The sequence below is a fragment of the Mauremys reevesii genome, linkage group 3 (genome assembly GCF_016161935.1).
Source record: "Mauremys reevesii isolate NIE-2019 linkage group 3, ASM1616193v1, whole genome shotgun sequence".
Classification (NCBI taxonomy): Eukaryota; Metazoa; Chordata; order Testudines; family Geoemydidae; genus Mauremys; species Mauremys reevesii.
The window spans coordinates 155238799-155259292 of NC_052625.1; the positions used below are offsets into that span (position 1 = coordinate 155238799).

The 20494-nt window shown below is 39.2% G+C and overlaps 1 protein-coding gene across 3 annotated transcripts in view; it reads left to right on the forward strand.

The window, feature by feature from the left end:
- LMBRD1 (LMBR1 domain containing 1) overlaps window positions 1-20494 on the forward strand; it is a 220194-nt gene that overhangs the window by 14159 nt on the left and 185541 nt on the right. For all 3 annotated transcript variants that reach the window (XM_039531144.1, XM_039531145.1, XM_039531146.1), the window contains exons 4-5: window positions 16231-16328; window positions 19026-19093. In XM_039531144.1, the coding sequence (XP_039387078.1) occupies window positions 16231-16328; window positions 19026-19093 (166 nt within the window). The remainder of the gene's footprint in view (window positions 1-16230; window positions 16329-19025; window positions 19094-20494) is intronic.

Genomic DNA, 20494 nt, shown 5'->3' on the forward strand with positions numbered 1-20494 from the left:
TGAAGAGTGTAGAAATCCTCCAAGCAGGACAAAGACAAAGGTGATTGAGCAGGAGCAGCTTTAAAAAAGACTCTTGGGGGGAGGACTGGGGGAGGGAGGGTGATGGAAAGTTAGGTAGAAGAAGGAAAGAGAACAGACTGGCCCAGGTCACAGTGGGCAAACTGCAGGAGAAGACTCCATGTTTCAGAACCCAAGCCGTGTACTGAAACAGAAGGGCCCTGGATCATCCTGACCCTACCCCAAAAGATGCTCTGGAGTGGTGAGGAAACTGGCAGGGAAATGTCTGTAGTGTTAAAGTCCCCTTCAAAGACTGTGTGTTGCATGTGGTAGCGTTCACACCCACCATGTTTTCCCTCCTTGAAGTAAACCCAGAAGGTTTTCTCCTTTGGGGGGAGTTCTGAGAGAAGGTATTAAAGCTGTGGGAGGAGTTTGAGGGGTCAGCATTGGTTTCAGTGAGTGGGTAGTGGGTCACATGATCTCAGCTCTCTGGAGGGGTGCAGATCCTTTATCTAGAATCCCAAAGGGTGTACCTAGAGACCTCAAGGCAGGGACGGTACTTGGTCTCTTTTCAGACTCTGGAGGCTTAAAACACACAGGATCCTGCAACTGCATCCAAGTTGTCTGGTTTATGGTGGCCACCAGTTCTAGAACTAGTCTTCTGGTGGAAAAATGAACCAAGTTTACTGCTAGTGTAACTTGGTTAACTAAAATGGAATTCTGTCTGTTTATGCCAGTAGTGGGTGAATGTAATAGTAAAAAGTTCTAGATCTCTTTCCTGTGAGGAATTACTAGGTAGCAAAGGAGATGCACAGAGATCAGATTTTATGGTCTTTACAATGTCTTCCCATATGTACTGGTTTAAAAAAAAAAAAAAAAAAAGGTTGGAGGTAAGAGGTTTCAGAATCTAACAGTTCCGCTGCACAGATATTGCAGAAGTTTAATCAGTTATAGTTTTTCTTTTAAAAATCAGCTTGTGAATACCAGTGTTTATACAGCAGTATTATCATTAGCAATGAGCCAAAGTGACAGTAGAATAAGGCAGACTTCCCTGCCCCTTCACATATGAAAAACAGCACAGTTAAAGTGTATCCTACATGAAGTCCATTTTAGTTCTTATAACTGAATTCTCATACTGATTTAGTTTAGTATTCTTCGTAATTTTCAGTGGGAAAATATAATACATGTAGGTGGAATATTTAATCCTAGCAATGACACTATTTTATAATTGTCTAGTTTTCCTACTGTAGGTATCTTTTTTTTTTTTTTTTCTTTTTTTTTTCTTTTGTGGCATCTCCATTACTGGATGGTTGCAACCATCGTAGCCAATTCTATATGGTCCTGGACTAATCTTTGTGGATAAATAGTCCTTTTGATACATCCAGGATATTGCATTGTCCATCCAAAATCTTCGTTTTCTGCCTTTTGTTCATCAGCCGTCAACTTTCGCTTCCAGTGCCTATAAAAATGCATTGCATGATGAATCCCTTAAAATGTGCCCTGCAGATCAAATCTTCTTTTCTTAGAATCTTGTAATGTTTTTTTGAGTTAAGTCCTCCCCAATTCCTTTTAGTTGGTTAAGTAGTCTATCCATGATATTTTCAGACTTCTTCTGCAATACCGTAATTCAAAGTATTGTTTCTTTGATTGTTTGAATGTCCATATTTTACAGCCATAATTTAACACAGTTCAAATTTAAGTTTAGGAGTCAGAATTCTTAATCTTTATATTTATATCACTTCTCATCAGACATTTGTTCTTCCAGAACATCTTTTGCTGTTGCTTGCAGTGTCTGATCATCTGCTGTAATGATGCGTTCTAATTATCAATAATTTTCAGTTGCTGTATGGCTGTCATTCACTGGAATCTTGCATGTTTTCTCAGGATCCTTGTATACCATCATAGTGTGTTTGTCTTGCCCACAGACAAATGTAGATCATATTCTTTATCATGTTCATAATCTCCACTAATTTATCACATCTTCTGAATCAGCCAACAGCACTGTACCTACTGCAAAGTGAATATTATTCCTAATACAAGGTGGTCATTGTAACATGCCTGTGGATTAATACATTTCTGCTGCATTATTTTGGATTAATGCATCTACAGTAGATAATAGGCAGGAAGAAGAAGAAAGAAAGCTGGTTAGCACACATTCAACTCTATCAAGGATATTCTCCAAAGAAAAATCAACAAGGTAACACGCACGAACCTGTTCAACTCAATAGGACTGCAGGCAATGTTGTACAGCAGCAAAACATGGGCACTGATGAAGATAGAGGAGCAACAACTGTCTGTCACAGAGAAAGCGGTGGAAAGAAGAATTCTGGGGATTTTAATCTGCTACCAAATCCCAATGAAGTGAACAGACAGCAGAGTGAAGTACAGGATGTCTTTGTTGAAAGCAGGTACAGTAAAATGTGATGGGCTGGGCATATTGCTAGGCTCACTGACAATTGATGGACTGCAGCTGTTGCTGAGTGGTACCAACGGGAACTGAAATTACCACTCTGCTGACCTCCAAAGAGAGAGGAAGATTTTTTTTCGTGAAAAGGCATGGCTGCACGTGGAGAAGGAAGGCCAGGAAAAGAGAAGTTGTATTGTGTTCAGTGCAATCTGTATGAGGGCTGAAGGACCAATCGGTCAAGGTGATCAAGAAATAGGCATTTCTCTTGCGTACATATCTACTTGTATGGCCTCCACTGCTTGGTAATCCTGGCTGTCTGACTAATGTGAGCTCTGCTAAAAACTCCTTGCTGCTATTGGATACAGACTTCCTATGCAAGAAAAGGGTCTGCACTGCATCACGAACCCCAGTTCAGTGCCTCCTTTGGGAAGTGCAGCAGCTTCTGTTCACACTTAGGGCTTTCATCTTCTTCCTTCACCACATGTGGGAAATTCCTACTCCCCTGATCCTCCCCCCCCACCCCAAAAAAATGCTAAGCGCACCCAGAAAGTTGATCTGTTTTCAAGATGGAATGCAGTGACTGTTTTGAAGGATAACAACAATGATTTGAAACATAACTCCATAACGTCTCCATGCAAATTAGAAAGATATTTCAAAGTTAATTTCAATGCCACAACACTTCAGGAATTCCAGAGGTTTGTAGGAAACTATTTGCCCATTCACCAAGACCTTAACAGCATCCCTCACCACTGCTTCAAGTCACAAGCCCTTTTGGACCAATTCATTTAACCTTCAGCAATGCAGCTTCAACCCTGATGAAGCTTGGAAAGTTCACAAGAAGTCACACTGACCATGCAGAGGTCAGCAGCTTTCATTAACTTTCAGAAGGCTGACATATGATCAGATCCAAATTTTAGTAATAGCCAACATAAAGGTCAAACTGCAAAGCAAGAAATAAGCAGCAAGTACCTGCACAATTTTGGCAAACTGAAGGTTCATGTAAGAAATCCTTTATGGAAACTGCGGCAATTGAGGTTTCTGAAAATAGGGTTGTCTAGGTACACATGGGTTAAGCCCATTGTATTCTATGCTAGTAAATGGTTACTAATGCTCCGTGCTCTGTATGTGCTGCTTGCTAGTCATCACTTCATTGCACTTATCTTGCTTAGTCCAGCAGTATGAAATTTCACAAAGTAAAAAGCAGTTTATTGATTATCTTAACTTTAATGTTTCCATAACTTTAATTGTTTGACAATTTTGTGTATATATTTTAACATAGTTTTTACACATTTAGGTAGCAAAGTTGGGCAATTGAAAGTTAGACTAAAATATAATCAAACAGCATGTATTCAGAAGGACAGAATTAAGTTTGAAGAGGCATCCGTAAGTGGAACTTCCTAATATTTGAGTGCTTAACTTGACTCTTAGGAATTCAGTAGATAGCTCCAATCCGATAGTCCATGAGACAAATATTGATCTCCAGTACTACATTTTTAGTTTGTAGTCTCAAGCTAGAAATTAAGAAATGCCTGTATGACCTAAATGCAAACCTCTTGTACATATGCACGGATGGTTGCTAATTACACAATCTTATACTATTTTTTTTCACAGAATTCCTGCCTTGCAAGTAGCCAATTTTTCATATAGAATTGCCAAAAAATAATCTCTCCCAGAAGCAGAAGGTCACAAATGCCTTTTGCATCTCTCAGATGCAAAGACAAATAGAAAACGCATGTTCCCCCATTTTTGTTCTCATCCTTTTTTTCCATAGATTCAAAGGTCCCAATGCCAGAAGGGACCATTGTGATATCTAGTCTGATCTCCTGTATAACACAGAACGTCCCCAAAATAATTCCTCAAACATACCTTTCACTTTAAAAAATGGCCAATGATGGAGATTCCACCACAGCCCTTGATAAATATGTTCCAGTGGTTAATTACCCTCACAGTTAGTTGTGGGTTGGCTTTTTTTTTAAGACCTTATTTCCAGTCTGAATTTGTCTAGCTTCAACTTTTGGCCATTAGATGATGGTATACCTTTCTTTGCTAGATGAAAGAGCCTGTTGTGGCAGACTGGATTCCCTGGGATGTCACCTGGTGTGCTGGGATGCCACTGAGTCAGACTATTCTGCCAGCCTCAGCCGCCTTTTACCTGGTACTATTCAAGATGTGGGCATGCCATGGATTTATATAGAGGCAATATATTTATAGAATCATAGAATAGTATTAGGGTTTGGGAGGGATCTCAGGAGGTCATCTAGTTCAATCCCCTGCTCAAAGCAGGACCAATCCCCAGACAGATTTTTACCCCAGTTCCCTAAATGGGCCCCTCAAGGCTTGAACTCACAACCCTGAGCCAATGCTCAAACAACTGAGCTATTTCCTCCCCCCTCCCCTCTATCCCTTTCCAGCCAAGCACACAGGCAGGGCCATACCCAGCTACACAGAGACAGAGATCCACTCTGGGAAGGCTCAGTTTAAGGGGCTTCCACAGCACCCAGATGTCCGTCTCTTTTCTCCCCCCTCCTTCCCGGAGTAAAACATTATATGAAATTTGCCTCTTCCCTCAGTATAGAGGAGAGTGTATGCAACTTCTCGCCCCCTCAGTTAGAAATCACATAAACTAGGTTATATTATAACCCAGAAATAAATTTATCAACGGTTATAGGTGTATTTTAAGTAGTTTAAGGAGGTAACAGTCAGAACAAGGCAGATTACTAAGAAAATAAAACAGAGCATGCAAACTAAGCTTAATAAACTAAAACAACTGGTTACATGCAAATTCTCACCCTAAATGTGGTTCTAATAGTCATCATCACAGGCCAGACACCCTTCCAGCCTGGGTTCAGCTCTTTCCCCTAGTTCAGTCTTAGCTGTTTCCAGCAGTCATCTTGGGTGGGGTGGCAGGGGAGAACTGGTGACCTTGGATTACCTCACCTTCCCACCCTTAAATAGGAATTGCATAAGGCGGGAGTCCTTTGTTTGCCTAGTTTGATTTCCCCCTCCTCCCCCTTCCCTTCCCTTACAGTGGAAAGTTAGAAGTTGTCCCAGGTAATGTTTTAGTATCGGGTGACAAGACCACCTGACTGTGAGATTACAGCGTTCATGAGTCAGGGGCAGTATGGAGTGTCCACAGGAAGGCCAAGCTTTTCACAGTCCATTGTCCTTGCTGATAGGCCATCCACCCTGTCTGGCTTTTCCATTGTTGTACCTGAAGCGTTAGCAGTAGGCATAACCCAAAGTAGCATAGTTGAAATACAGATACATAGTCAATATTCCTAACTTCAGATACAGAATTGATACAGGCATACAGATTAGATAATCACATTCAGTAAATCAGAACCTTTTCAATGATCTCACGTGAGCCATCTGGCAGAAAGTATATCTGTTATGTCATATTCATATCATAAGCATATTTTCATAAAGAATATGGAATGGCACATCACACCCATTATCAAATATTTGTTCCCCATGTGTACATACTTAACCTTCTCTTTGTTAAGCTAAGTGGGCTGAGCTCTTTGAGTCTATTGCTAGAAATCAGGTTTTCTAATCTTTTAATCATTCTTGTGCTCTTCTCTGAACCCCCCAGCTTAACATCCTTCTTGAATTGTGGGCACCACAACTGGACACAGTATTCAGCAGCAATTGTACCAGGGCCAAATACAGAAGTCTCTACCCCTCAAGATTCCCCTGTTTATACATCTAAGGGAGTGGTCGCCAAAGTTTTCAGGCTTGTGCTGTGGCTTGTGGGGTGGGGAGGGGCGCAGACTAGGGTAATGGGGCCAAAGCTAGGGCTGGCAGTTGGGGCCCTGGGTGCTCCCTCCCAGTCCCCTGTGGGGGCTGGCCAAGGTCCTACCCGTGCACCCTGAACGTTACTCCATGCCACCCTAGGGGGTGGCCTGCAGTTTGGGGACCTCTGATCTAAGGATTGCATTAGCTTTTTTGGTCACAGTGTTGCACCGGAAATGTATCTGATTGTCTGCCATGATCCCCAAATCTTTTTTCAGAGTTCCTGCTTCCGTGAGTAGCCCCCATCCTGTAAGCATGGCCTACATATTTTAGATTTACAGTTAGTTGTATTGAAATGTGTATAGTTTGCTTGCATGTAGCTTATAGAGCAATACGGATCGCTCTGTATCAGTGACCTGTCCTGTTTATTTACCACTCCCCTTACAGACTTTCACTGATTTTTTTCCAGGTCACTGAAAAATGTTAAATTCTGCAGGGCCAAGATCCCACTAGAAACACACCCTTTTCTGACTGCAGGATGTGATGGTCCTGTAGCAAGGCACAGGATGACTTAGGGTATGGCTACACTTGAGAGTTGCAGCGCTGGTGGAGGCTTTCCAGCGCTGCAGTTAGTAACTGTTCACACCTGCAGGGCACATCCAGCGCTGCAACTCCCTGGCTGCAGCGCTGGCTGTACACCTCGGTCTGCTTGGGGTATAACGATTGCAGCGCTGGTGCTGCAGCACTGCTCGTAAAGTGTGGCCATACACCAGTGCTGTTATTGGCCTCCAGGGTATTAGGAGATATCCCAGAATGCTTTTAACTAAATTACTCTTTTTGTTTTGTTGTGAACTCAGGGCTCCGGGAGCTGCTTATCTAAAAAACAAACACAGCTCCTGTTTGCTGTGATAAATCTGTAACTGACTGTGAACAATCAATTGAGAGAACCCACTACCTTGCTGTGAATGAGGCAGGCAGGGGGATGAGTGTTTGCTTGAGGAGAGAAACAGCAGGGGTGGGGGGGGGGAGAAAGGGAGTCCGTTGGAGCAGCTGCTTATCTGGTCTGCAGGCTGTTTGCAGTTAAGAGTAAATGAGGGGTCGGGGAAATTTTCAGATTTTGCAAGGCAGGGAGCTGATACACAGTGTCGGCTCCAAAAATCCACACTCTCTCCCCCCCGCTCCCTGTAACACTCCACCCCACCCCCCTCTTTTGAAAAGCACATTGCTGCCACTTGAACGCTGGGATAGCTGCCCATAATGCATCACTCCCAACAGCGCTGCAGATGTGGCCACACTGCAGCACTGGTAGCTGTGAGTGTGGCCACACACCAGCGCTTTCCCTACACAGCTGTACGAAGACAGCTGTAACTCCCAGCGCTGCACACCTACAAGTGTAGCCATACCCTAAGCTTAAGGCATCTGATTTGTGAGGCAGAGAGCAGCACTTCTTCTGAGTAGCTGCTGGCTCAGTTGGCTGATGAGTGAAGTGATAGTTTGGTGAGCTGGGTCTGTACTCTCCCAGCTCTTCCTGTGTTTTTATTTTTCATGCAAAATTAAATATTTCTGGAAAGAAAAAAAAATTAAATGATTCTGTATTGAAGGTTTCTTTGGGATACTGAAGAGCTGTACCAGTGGTATTGCAGTGATGGGAATTTTCCTGAGACTTATGTGAAGAGTGCTAATACAGATTACTTTCTTAAGTACCAAAGTGGCTAATGCACTAGGATTATGAACTATTACTTCTGCAGAAAGCCATACTTCCATAAATGTGTCAGGTTTTTTAAACCTTTTGATGTATTCTTTTGGGGTCACATCAGACTTGCTAGTGTGATTTGCCAGTAGATATGCTTATCTGGTTTCTGCATACAAGTTCCTGAACACATCAATAACCGCAAAATAGATATGTTAGAGCGAATTTGGAAAATGGATAAAATGATTAAGACCAATGAGAGAAAGTACAGTCTGAATAGCTATAGCTCTGTAAAGCCCCTAAGGTGGGACATAATGGCCTACAAGTATCTGAAGGATGCAACTGACAATGGAAGAAGGCTTAGTGTAGTACAAGATAATATTTCAAGAGTAATTAGTTTCTCCTATGCTCAGTTCATCTAAGTTTAATATCAGAAATACTAACTAAAACTGTTACTTAAAGGCTCAGATTCAGGGTTAGGGACCTCATTGTGTCAAGGATTGTAACATAACTTGTGCATATGGGTAGAAGATGCTAATGAGAGAGAAGTGGAACAACATTATTATTATTATTATTATTAGACTATGAAAATTTTTGAATCTGTTATCAGCAAATGCCCATTAATTTTTTTGTCTTGTACTCCCTTAGAAATTGCTGCAAAAAGTCAATAGTAGTTTGTAATAAATTCAATTTTAGTGTTCCAGTGTGATATCTTGAGATTGACCAAACACTTTGTGAATAAAAACAGCTTCTCTAAACCACTTTATTAGTGCAGTGGAGTAAAGATGAGTTTTTATTGCATACCTTCTGTATATGTACATCTAGAAAAACTACTGAATAATTCATTGTTTAACAGTGAGCAATAACGGTATTTCATGTTTCTGGAACAGTCAAGTTAGACTACAATACAGAGTTGCTTATTTAAAGTTATATTTTACTAGTACAGTATGAAGTGTACATTGGCTTTCTTAAAAATAATTTAGTTGGCCTTGACTATTTCACTGTTATGATCCTTCATATATGAATAAGAACCTGTTTGGAGGGAGTAAGGTAACCCGTGCAATAAAGATGCTAGTCATGTTGCTTAATGTGCTACTGGTGAATCCATTGTGATGGACCTGGTTTAATAACCTCAATGGAAAAGAAAAGAATAACTAAGTCCTTCTAGAACTGTGCCTTGAGCTGTAGATTGCATTAGATTTTCAATTCTTGTCTTGTATTTGTATGGTGCCTAGTACAATGGGTTCCCAATCCCAAGGGATGCTCCGTTAAAACATCTAGATTATGATTTCTTTAATACAATGGTTTGTTTCATGGGATGGTGGTATTGGTTGTGGGATTCCTCCGTAGATGAGGTTCAGAATTTAACTTGTTACAATTCTAAAATGAAAGTGTGGCTTAGACTTTTTTGGTTGAGGGGTCCTGTTGCTGTTTCAGATGGTGTTTGCACTTTACAAACAGTCTTACTAAAAAGTTTGAATTTTGTTGTTTCGTGGGGGGGTAGCTATATCTGTGAAACTTAAGTTTGTGTATAAAGAATGCCAACCAATTAATTAGTAACTGATGTAGGGAAAAAAATTAAACTCTCTTCTCCCTGGGTCCTATCTACTACATTTTTAACTAAGAACTCATGCTCCTACCACTTAGAACTGTTTCTTTGTCCTGGGGGGGGGGGAATCCTGAATCAGGAGTTGTCATGTGGGATAGCCCTTAGCATTCTTGTCCACGTTTAGCTTCTACTTCTGTTGAGGAAGAAATTGATATGACCTTCCATTTGCATTCTTACAGACAGTATTTTGCAGATGGGATGAGCCACTTTTTCAGAACTGTGATCCTGAAAGAAAACTGGTCATCCTCTTTAACTGTGCTTTCTATATAAACTTCAGAAGACCATAACTGTCTAAGTACCATCTTTGTTTCAGACTACATTGTTTTGAATGCCACTGAATTGACTTAGGAAGACATACTGTAGACATATTATCTTTAAGAAAAATAGATGTTTAAGTGATATAAACAAAACGGATTAAGGTGTCTAATCTTCTCCTATGAAGATAAATAGTATGCATTAAGAACTCAAATCTTTCAAATGTAATGGCCTTGCCTTTTCTAATTTCTTCACATGCTCAAGAGCTTTCTGCCCACTAGGCAGAGCAGGCCATTGTCTGTTTCTGATATTCAGACTGCTGTCTGGACCTACAGAATCTTTTCTCACAATCTAGAAAGCTAATACTCATAATCTTCAGAATCTTGCTTCTGAAAAAATAACCTGTTTTTGTGAGAGTTTAGCTTTCATAGAGCAGCATAGAGGAGCAATAAGAATATTTAATTCATATGTAAATGCAGTGTTTTGTTTACTCTGCCTTCAGTATCTTTTCTCCCTGCTTTCTTTTCCTGAAGAGAAGTACAGGTACAGTACTTTGTTACTCATAATCCTAATACAGTGTTATTAGGAAGAAAACTTTCCTTATAAATGACCCTTTTCAAGGTTCAGTTGGACTACAGATTTTCAAAATTTATCATTTTATTTTGCTTAGTAGGCCTCTGTTTTGTTTTACTGAATTTTTGTAATGAACTTGTACACTTGAGTTTTCAACAACTATAATATTTTCCCCACACACTGTCCTACTTCAGCAGAGGTAATCAAAATCTTTAGCATATGGTTATCTTTTTATAGCCATGTAATGAATCTGCTTGTGAATGGTCCACTGATTAAAATATGCTTCAAAAATGGTCATATTGCATATTGTAGGCAAACTGATTCCTTCAGTGTAGAATCTGTCCTCCAGGCTATTGCTCTCAAAAGCCAAATGAACAAGCCTCAACTTCTGAAACCTTAGTCGTTCCTGAAAGATTAAATAAAGTTTTCAGCAACTGAATTACTGTTTGGCCAGAATTGCAGCTGGAAAGAAAAATGGCCTTCAGGCATCAGGAGCAGGAAAAGGATAATCAGGTTAACCACTCAAGAAATCAGTAGTCCCTATTAAATCAAGGACTGTTGGCTGCTAAGTTGTTGCTTTAAAATCCTAGCCCCTATTCACTACCATGTTAAGAAAGGGTCCTTAAACATTTCTGTTTATCTACTGTGATGGAGCAAGGCTGGATGGCTACAGGAAAGTACTGAGGAACAGGTATGTTAGCCCCAGGCTAAGCAAATCCCTAGTACCATGGGAACCAAAATGGCAGTTGCTCCAGGGTAATCAAGGCACCTGGGGCCAATTAAGAACTTTCTAGAAGGCACCAGAGAGCTACATTGATTGGAGCACCTGCAGCCAATCAGGGCAGGCTCATCAGGGCACTTGATATAAAAAGGGAGCTCACTCCAGTCATGGGAGGAGGAGCCAGAGGAAGGAAGTGCATATGAGGAGCTGGGAGCCAGAGACACAAGGAACTAAGAACTGAGCGGGTGTACTACTGGAGGATTGAGGAAACACCACACAAACAAGCAGTATCAGACACCAGGAGGATCCTATGGTGAGGATAAAGAAGGTGTTTGAAGGAGGCTATGGGGAAGTAGCCCAGGGGGCTGTAGCGGTCAAGCAGCGGTTACAAGTAGCACTATAGAGACTGCTGCAATTCACAGGGCCCTGGGCTGGAACCCGGAGTAGAGGGCGGGCCCGGGTTCCCCCCAAGCCTCGCTACTCCTAATCAGACATAGGAGGAGTTGATCCAGACTGGGGGTTTCATCCAAGGGGAAGACCACTGAGGGGAGGAAATCCGCCAATAAGCGCAGGACCTACTAGAGGAGAGGAGGAACTTTGTCACACTACCTATAAAGAAACAGGAAGGCACTCTTGACTTCAGGTTAAAAACTTATGTCATAGCTTTTAAACATTCCTTTCAAGTCCTTTCTTAATTTAAGAAAAATGTTTTCTGAATGTCATTTTGTTGTAACACTTCATTTTCAATCTTACCAAGTGAAATCAAGGACTCTTCCTTCAGCCAGTGTTCATGTATTGCATTACTTTGGTGTTAGCATAAATTTAATGAGAGGAAAAAATGTTTATGGTCAACATGGCATATTATGCATTTACAAAGGAGGCTGTTGATCAACATGTTATGCTGATTGGCTGTCATTTGCATGTGTGTTGGATAAGTGATGGTGTAACAATCATTGTCTCCTCCTGTCTTGCATTACAAAACAAGTAACCCCCGCTAAATTAAAAAACGGGGGACCAAAAAAGTGCCACTGTGGCTAAAGAGTAAAGTAAAAGAAGCAGTGTGAGGCAAAAAAATCATCCTTTTAAAAAGTGCATGTTAAATCCTATTGAGGAAAATAGAAAGAAGCATAAACTGTGGTAAATGAAGTGTAAAAATATAATTAGGAAGGCCAAAAAAGAATTTGAAGAACAGGTGTTTTTAGTCTCCTCAATTCCAGCTCATTTCTAGTGAAGTAAATGATCTAGCATCACAATAGCATGTGTCAAGAGAAATTGAGTATACAGTAGTAATCAGAATTTTAAAATATTGAATACCCCACCAGAATTAATTATATTGTATCATCCATTATTCTAAAAGTACAATAAAAGCACAGCAGAAATTCTTTGACCTCACAGATTTATTTAAATCCCTTGGTGAAAGATATCAGCATTTTTAATTTAATTAGTGCAAAAGAATTGTTAGTGAAACAAGTCTTTTGCAGATGTGTATATTACAGCCAATAAGATGTGTGTAACTTCACAGAAGGTAAGTTCTAAGGACTACATTCTGACCTCACTAGAGTAGATATGAGACAAGTGATCAATAAAACTATTGCCTTTCGTATCCTAATGTCAATCCTAGGCCCTGACCTTGAATGTCTCATTAATATGTGGCTTGATGACACCATAGGACCCATGCTGGCTCACCTTATCTTTCCTCTTTTCAGGTTACTGTATGTCCCAAAGTGGGGGAAAATGAGGGACTGAATAACCTTATTGCTTATCTAGCCTCAAGTGCAAAAAGGGTTTTCTCAAACTAAATCCAGCCATCCTCTTAGTCTGTTGAATTCAAGATCAAGGCCCTTTTCAACATTTTACTGATCTCTAGACCTCCAACCTAGCTTCCTGGCAATACTAGCAGAGATACATAAGTAGAATCCAAGACTTTGTTGCCTACATTTGGAAACAACTAGTAATTTTAGGTGACCAAATTGATACACCTTTAAAGGAACCTGAGATATCAGAAGTGCTTAATGCCCAGCTCTTATCTGGATAATTATGTAGAATAATATTGCCTTTTGCTTTCTGAGGGAGTACTCATACATAGGGGCTTACTTCAGCATGTCTGGAGGAAAGTCTACCTCTCTGATGCAAGGACTGTCAAAATTCAAGATCTGTTGTTGACCATCATTAAGGGGAAAGTGTCAACTTGTTGTTGCCCAAGAGTCACTGTTGGCCTGCCTAGAAATTAGTTCTTAGGTTTGCTTTTACATGTGGCCGTACTACCATAACCACCAGACCCCACAGCTTTAGGACTATTCAAATTTAATTTGTCCTTCTCCAGCTTTTGAAGAAGGAAATGGTCTAGTGATTGTGGGCCGTACCTCATTACCTAAGAGGTGTTTTTATGAATTTAGACAACATGCTGTAAATCAGGGGTTCTCAGACTTTTGTACTGGTGACCCCTTTCACACAGCAAGCCTGTGAGTGTGACCCACCTTATACATTAAACACACTTTTTCATAGAATCATAGATTATTAGGGTTGGAAGGAACCTCAGGAGATTATCTAGTCCAACCCCCTGCTCAAAGCAGGACCAATCCCCAAATGGCCCCCTCAAGGATTGAACTCTCAACCCTGGGTTATAAATGCTGGAGGAAAAGCAGTTTGGGGTAGAGGCTGACAACTTGCAACCCTCCCCATATAATAACCTCACGATCCCTTGAGGGGTCCCGACCCCCAGTTTGAGAACCCCTGCTGTAAATAAACTGCAGGTTAATTTAAATTAAATGGTGTTTTTAAGATGAAGAGCAAAAACATTCTTCAGTAACCAGGCTGCCTATTTCTGTTGTTGCAGACAAAGCATTTTCTTGAGATGAGATTAATTTCTGTTTGACTTTTCATGTTAATTGGATTTAAATTTCTTAGAATGTAAAGGAATAATATGAGGGATTTAGCCTAAATGACCTATCTTTAATTTTGTATGTCATTTTATATTCAGATGTGCTAATATGCTAAGATTTACTCTAATTGAGGTGCTGGTCATTACTTTATTAAGGTAACATTGAGGATTTTGTGCGTGCAGGTGTTATGCTATACAAAGCAAATAATCTTTTATAGAGGAAAAGGCAAATACACCGCATTTATTGAAAATACAATAGTTAGCATATGCTTCTCTCTTGCCAGTTGATGTTTATAGTTACCAGTTCAGAGTCTGGATCAATCTAGTGGCCAGCCAGATGGGGCGCCGGGCTCTGTTGGTCGCGATCTGATGCTCTTGTAGTGTGGCAAGACGAACCCAAAGCTTTATGACAGAGCACCCTGTTCTTAATCTTTTTTTCTCCGTTGAAGTCTATGGATTTTACTGTGTCAGTTTGTGACTGAGTTACTTCTCAACTGGTGTATCTTTTGATGTTAACATTCCAATATACCTCCGAGAAGGTCATCCTGTAATCATTAGTCCTTAAATGGTATTAATCTTGGTTTTCTGCTGTTATCATTTGATGGTTATTGTCCGGCTTCCCATCATTGTCTTCTATTTGTTGTCTCGCCTTTGGGGCTGCCTGCCTCACCTCAAGTTGTTAAGGCTGCTAACATGTTTAGCATCGGATACAAGGGATGTTTTCTGGTTGTCTCCTGGTCTTTCCAAGTCTCTCTCTTTCTTTGACCATCTGGACATTTGTGATGGCTTTCACACCTTTATCTTTTCCTGAAGCATGCATTTCTCATTCACACAAACAACCTCTTAAAGAAACCTTCAGAGATATACAGACAGCAGTATTTTATTCAGTGGAATACATTGTAAATCAAGCTTTGCTACATTTTATAACTAAAAACAATTCACATTGGGGCCTCAGGCCCTCAACATTTCTCTAATCTCCTTAACATAGATACAATACAAGATCCTGTCTCTTACTAAAACATTAAAACAAAGAAATGTATATTTTAACTAGAATGCCTAATTTGTAATACATATAGGAAACCATAGTAGACATTATAATTTATCCTAAAACAAAAGGGTGACCATAATCAGTGATAAGGATTGTTCTGGTCTGTTATTCCTTTCTGCTATTCAAAAAGGGTGGCTGGCAGGATGAAATCAAATCATACATTACTTCTCATAGTACAATTATAAAATCTTGCTCCTACACAGGATTTTCATGTTGAATCCTTGCATTATTTTTCATTTTCTTTTAATAAGAACAAACATCCTCCCCTAAAGTTATAGCATGTAATCTGAGGAAAGACCACTTTCTGAAGACTTTTAAGTAAATATGTTAATTGGTTCATGAACTTAATATTGTTTCCTGTCACTTTGTAAAAGAACTAACTGTCTAATCTGTCTCCCCCTCCCCCCCACGTTTTAGGCATATTGTGCCCTTCCTTCACATGTCTGTTCTTTCTTGCTCTGTTGCTATGGCTACTGGAATTATATGGGTGTCAACTATTCACAACTGTGAAGTATGAGGCAGGATGGAGAGGAGAGGGTGTGTCATTTGATTCTTTCCCATCAGTGAGAGGAGGGCTACACTCTCTCTTTCTCGCTCCCTTTTCTCCACAAGTGTCAAAGGAGTGATCCAGCAACTCATTCCAGTTTTTTGGCTATTGGTGGCTTCTTTTTTCTTACTCTTCTCATCCCTTCTGTGATGGAAGGCCTCAGTCTCAGTGACAGAATTATATTTTTGTGGTCTTGGGGAAGGAAAGGGTCCTGGGTGTTGACATTTTCTGTCCTATATCCCCTTTCTCTCTAACTCCTGACAGCATATTGGCAATAGGATACTAGTTTTTCAAAAGAACTGATGGTTGGAGTCTGATTTATTTGTAAGTGAAACATATATTCAGTAATTACTGACGGTTTATTTTGTAGGAAAAAAGTCTTGACATAATAGCTCTAAAGATCACATGACTGACAACATATGTAGGAATAATTGCAGATAATTTGATCGTATAATTGCATGCCATTTGAAAACATGCATTACCAGTTATTATGACTTATTATTGAGACCTGACAAGTTCCTCTTAATGGTTGATGCATAATGAATGTCTTATCTGGCCAGCAAATGACTAGAGACTCTGCAATCTCAACCCGCTTGTTCTAGAGGTAAATTATCAGAATGGCAGCTTTTTTTTTAGTTGGGATGAGAGGAAATGGTGAAGTCCTAAGACATTTTGATTAGTTTACCAGTTAATTTTTAGCTGTTGTGGTGTAACAATGTAAACCAACACAACTTGGATTTAATTTTGTCTGCTTTTTTTCCTCTCCTCAGCTTTGTATTCCATCATATTGTTCTCAGTGTTTTTGTGGATCCCTTTTGTCTATTTCTATTATGAGGAGAAGGATGAGGATGATACCAGCACATGCTCAGTAAGTTCATTTATGCCACACCTGGCTTTGACTTCTTTATTAAGGTCTGAATACAGTAGCCAAATAATAATGAAGTCTAACATCTGTTCTGCTTCAACTGTTCAGAGTACCTTTTGTTGAACCGTTATCTCTGATCTTAATTTTAAACAAAATAAATAGGGCTATCAAGTGATTAAAAAATTAATTGCGAGATTAAACAATAGAATACCATTTATTTAAATATTTTTGGATGTTTTCTACATTTTCAAATATATTGATTTCAATTACCACACAATACAAAGTGTACAGTGCTCACTTTCTATTTATTTTTATTACAAATATTAGCACTGAAAAGAAATAGTATTTTTCAATTTCGCCACTACAATTACTGTAGTGCAGTCTCTTTATCATGACCGTTGAACTTACAAATGTAGAATTATGTTAAAGAAAATTACTGCGTTTAAAAACAAAACAGTGTAAAACTTTAGAGCCTAAAAGTCTACTCATTCCTACTTCAGCCAATCTCTCAGACAAACAAGTTTGGTTAAAATTTGCAGGAGATAATGCTGCCTGCTTTTTGTTTACAACATCACCTGAAAGGGAGAACAGGCATTCTCATGGCATTGTAGTAGCCGGCGTCGCAAGATATTTACGTGCCAGATGCGCTTAAGATTCGTATGTCCCTTCATGTTTCAACACCGTTCCAGAGGACATGTGTCGATGATGATGGGTTCTGCTCAATAACGATCCAAAGCACAGCATACTGGCACATGTTCATTTTCATCAGCTGAGTCAGATGCCACCAGCAGAAGGTTGATTTTCTTTTTTGGTGGTTCAGGTTCTGTAGTTTCCGCATTGGAGTGTTGCTCTTTTAAGACTTTTGAAAGAATGTGTCACGCCTCATCCCTCTCAGATTTTGGGCAGCACTTCAGTGTCTTAAATCTTGGGTTGAGTACTGTAGCTATTTTTAGAAATCTCACATGGTACCTTCTTTGTGTTTTGTCAAATCTGCTGTGAAAGTGTTCTTAAAACGAACAAGTGCTAGATCATCATCCAACACTGATATAACATGAAATATAGCAGAGTGTGGGTAAAACTGAGCAGGAGACGTACAGTTCTACCCCAAGGAGTTCAGTCGCTAATTTAATTAACGCTTTTTTTTTTTTGACGAGCATGGAAGCATGCCCTCTGGAATGGGCGCTGAAGCATGAAGGGGCACATGAATGTTCAGCATATCTGGCATGTAAATGTCTTGCCATGCCGGCTACTACAGTGCCATGCGAATGCCTGTTCTCACTTTCAAGTAATGTTGTAAACAAAAAGAGGGCAACATTATCTCCTGCAAATTGTTACTGCACTTGTTTGTCTGAGCAATTGGCTGAAGTAGGACTGAGTGGACTTGTAGGCTCTAAAGTTTTACACTTTCGTTTTTGAGTGCAGTTATGTAACAAAAAAACCCTAATTTTATTAGTTACACTTTCATGATAAAGAGATTGCACTATAGTACTTGCCTGAAGTGAGTTGAAAAATACTATTTTGTCATTTTTACGGTTCAAATATTTGTCATAAAAATAATATAAAGTGAGCACTGTACCCTGTATCCTGAGTTGTAATAGAAATCAATATATTTGGAAATGTAGAAAAACATCCAAAATATTTAATAAATTTCAGTTGGTATTGTGTTTAACAGTGTGATCACGATTAATTTGAGTTTAATCACGTGAGTTAATGGCAATTAATCAACAGCCCTAAAAATAATACATACACGGACATTCAAGTCTTTAATTTGAAGAAGTTGGTGGTTATGTCTGTTACAAGAAACATAGTAGGCTTCTTTAAAAATGTGCTGAATTAAGGAGTCCATTTGAGTTGCAATATTAATACTTAGCTTAATGTTAAATATCTATGAAATGCCCTCCACAGTGCTCCATTGTAGCAGTCACATTTTGGCAGAATCTCGGGCAGAAGGAACAATTCTCTTGGTCCCAACCTTCCCTACACCCAGTGTATAAATACCGTACCCTATAACAGTCTCAGGTATTGTCTCCTAAAGCTCTGTTTGTAACTGGGCTCTGAAGTAAAAGAAGAATGGAAAAAATGGCTTTGAGGTCATGTAGTCAGAAGACTAGTTATTCCTCCTGAGGAGGAACAGGTCTCTATGGTGGCCATGTTACAAAAGAGTTTCATTAAACGAAAATAGACAGCAGTGCTCTCCCGAAACTAGCATTTATTCTGAATGCCACATTAGGAGAATGTCAATCAAACTCCTCATAGCAGTACTAGAGTTCAGATTAGGGCATGTTGCAGGTACATGCTTATATTTGTCACTGTACTTCATAGTACAAGCAGACTGGAGAAGAAAGTTCTGATTAGTCTATTAGTATAGTGCCCTTTTCTCTATTGAATAGCACACCCAAGATGGATGTTCAAGAGCATTTAAGCAGTGACATCTGGCCAGAGCAGGTTGCCTGAGCATATATTGTGTGATAGATCTTAATTTCATATGGCTATTATCTGTTATCAAACTATATGACTTGTTAACTCTAAGACAGAAGTTTGCATTCTTGAAACAAAATCAGTTTTAGTTTTGTTAAACAGTAATATTTTTATAGAAAGCATGTCCCACTAAATATTCTATCCTTTGATTTTATTGGTTAAAATATGCAGATTTTTTTTATATAGTCAGTATATTAACACTTTGTTTAATTTAAAATACAGCAATTTCAAACTGCACTCAAGTATACTCTGGGATTCCTCATGGTTTGCGCAGTTCTTCTTCTAATTGGGTAAGTATATACATGTGTATCTGTTGAAGTGAAGGTAAAGGAAAAAATTATAACAACTGAAGAAGTAACATGAAAAATAGCATCATTAATTAAAAAAAAACTCTCTAAGGATTCTGATAACCTACCCTAGCTTTGCTCTGGTGATTCAGGATATGTTAACATCAGACCCACAATGGATTTTGTTTTCCCTGTTCAGTTTGAAATTCTTGATAATATACAGATCTTGGGGGGACAGACTCTCATACTCAAGATTTTCAGGGATCTATCTTAAACATTTGAATCCATTTTTATAGTTGAGGAAAACTATCCAGCTATTTCATGTTGCCTACTGTATTTCGATGCATACACGTAGGAGGCAGAATTAAAGTTATGCATGCAGCTTTAACTTTGGATTTTTCTGACTGTGCTAGCTTAAATCTTAATATATTTGTATGAAATATAATGCTTATAATTAATCTTAAGTTTACATCATAATATACACTACAGGCCATGTAATGAGAATATCTAAACTTCTGTATTTTCTGATTTCCTTTTTAAACCTGTGAAATTCATTTGTGCATTAAGGCCCTAATTTAGGAAGCCATGTGGATGGTGGGCTAGGTGTTATGCCTGTGCATAATGCTTTCTGAATTGGGATTGAATAGTTCAATGTGGGCTCATACTTATGTATGTACATACGTGTCTTTTGGTGTAAAGGCTTTAATGGCTTTAGTTTGGGATGTATGCATTACTCAAGTAAGGAATAAGAAATTATTTTCTTTCCTATAAATAAGTGTTCTGCAGAAGCTTAAGGATTATTCCATGTCCTTTTTGTTTCATCTTTAATAATTAGTTGTATAGTTAGGTGCCACTGGACTCCTTGTTGTTTAGGTGTATATACAGTACTTAATGAAAGAACCTGCCATGGGACATGAACTAAGTAGTATTTAAATGTTTCTAAAGTATGATGGAGTATTCAATTTCTTTAACTCTGTGTATGGTATCTTCACAGGATGAACCCTACAAAGTGATCCTTGGATGGATAGACAGTAGACTATCAAGTAGAAGTAGATATTACCACTATATATAAACCTTGTGAGAGAGCACTGTAGTAGAGTCCAGTTCTGATGTGTACACAGCAAAAATGACACTGACCAATTGGAACAAGTGCAGAAAAGAGCTAGAATTATAATTTGGAGTTTGGAAAACCTGCTTTACAGTGAAGCTAATTAAACTCAATCTATTTAGCTGATTTAAGAGACTGCAAAGAGGTGACAAATTCAGGCTAGAAATAAGATGAAAATGTGTGGGTAACTAGCTATTGAAATAACTAACTTACCTTTCAGTCTCCTTGAAGTCTGCAAGTCAAGAGTGAAAGAAGCTTGTACTCAGCTAGAATTTATGGGTTTGATGCAGGAAGCA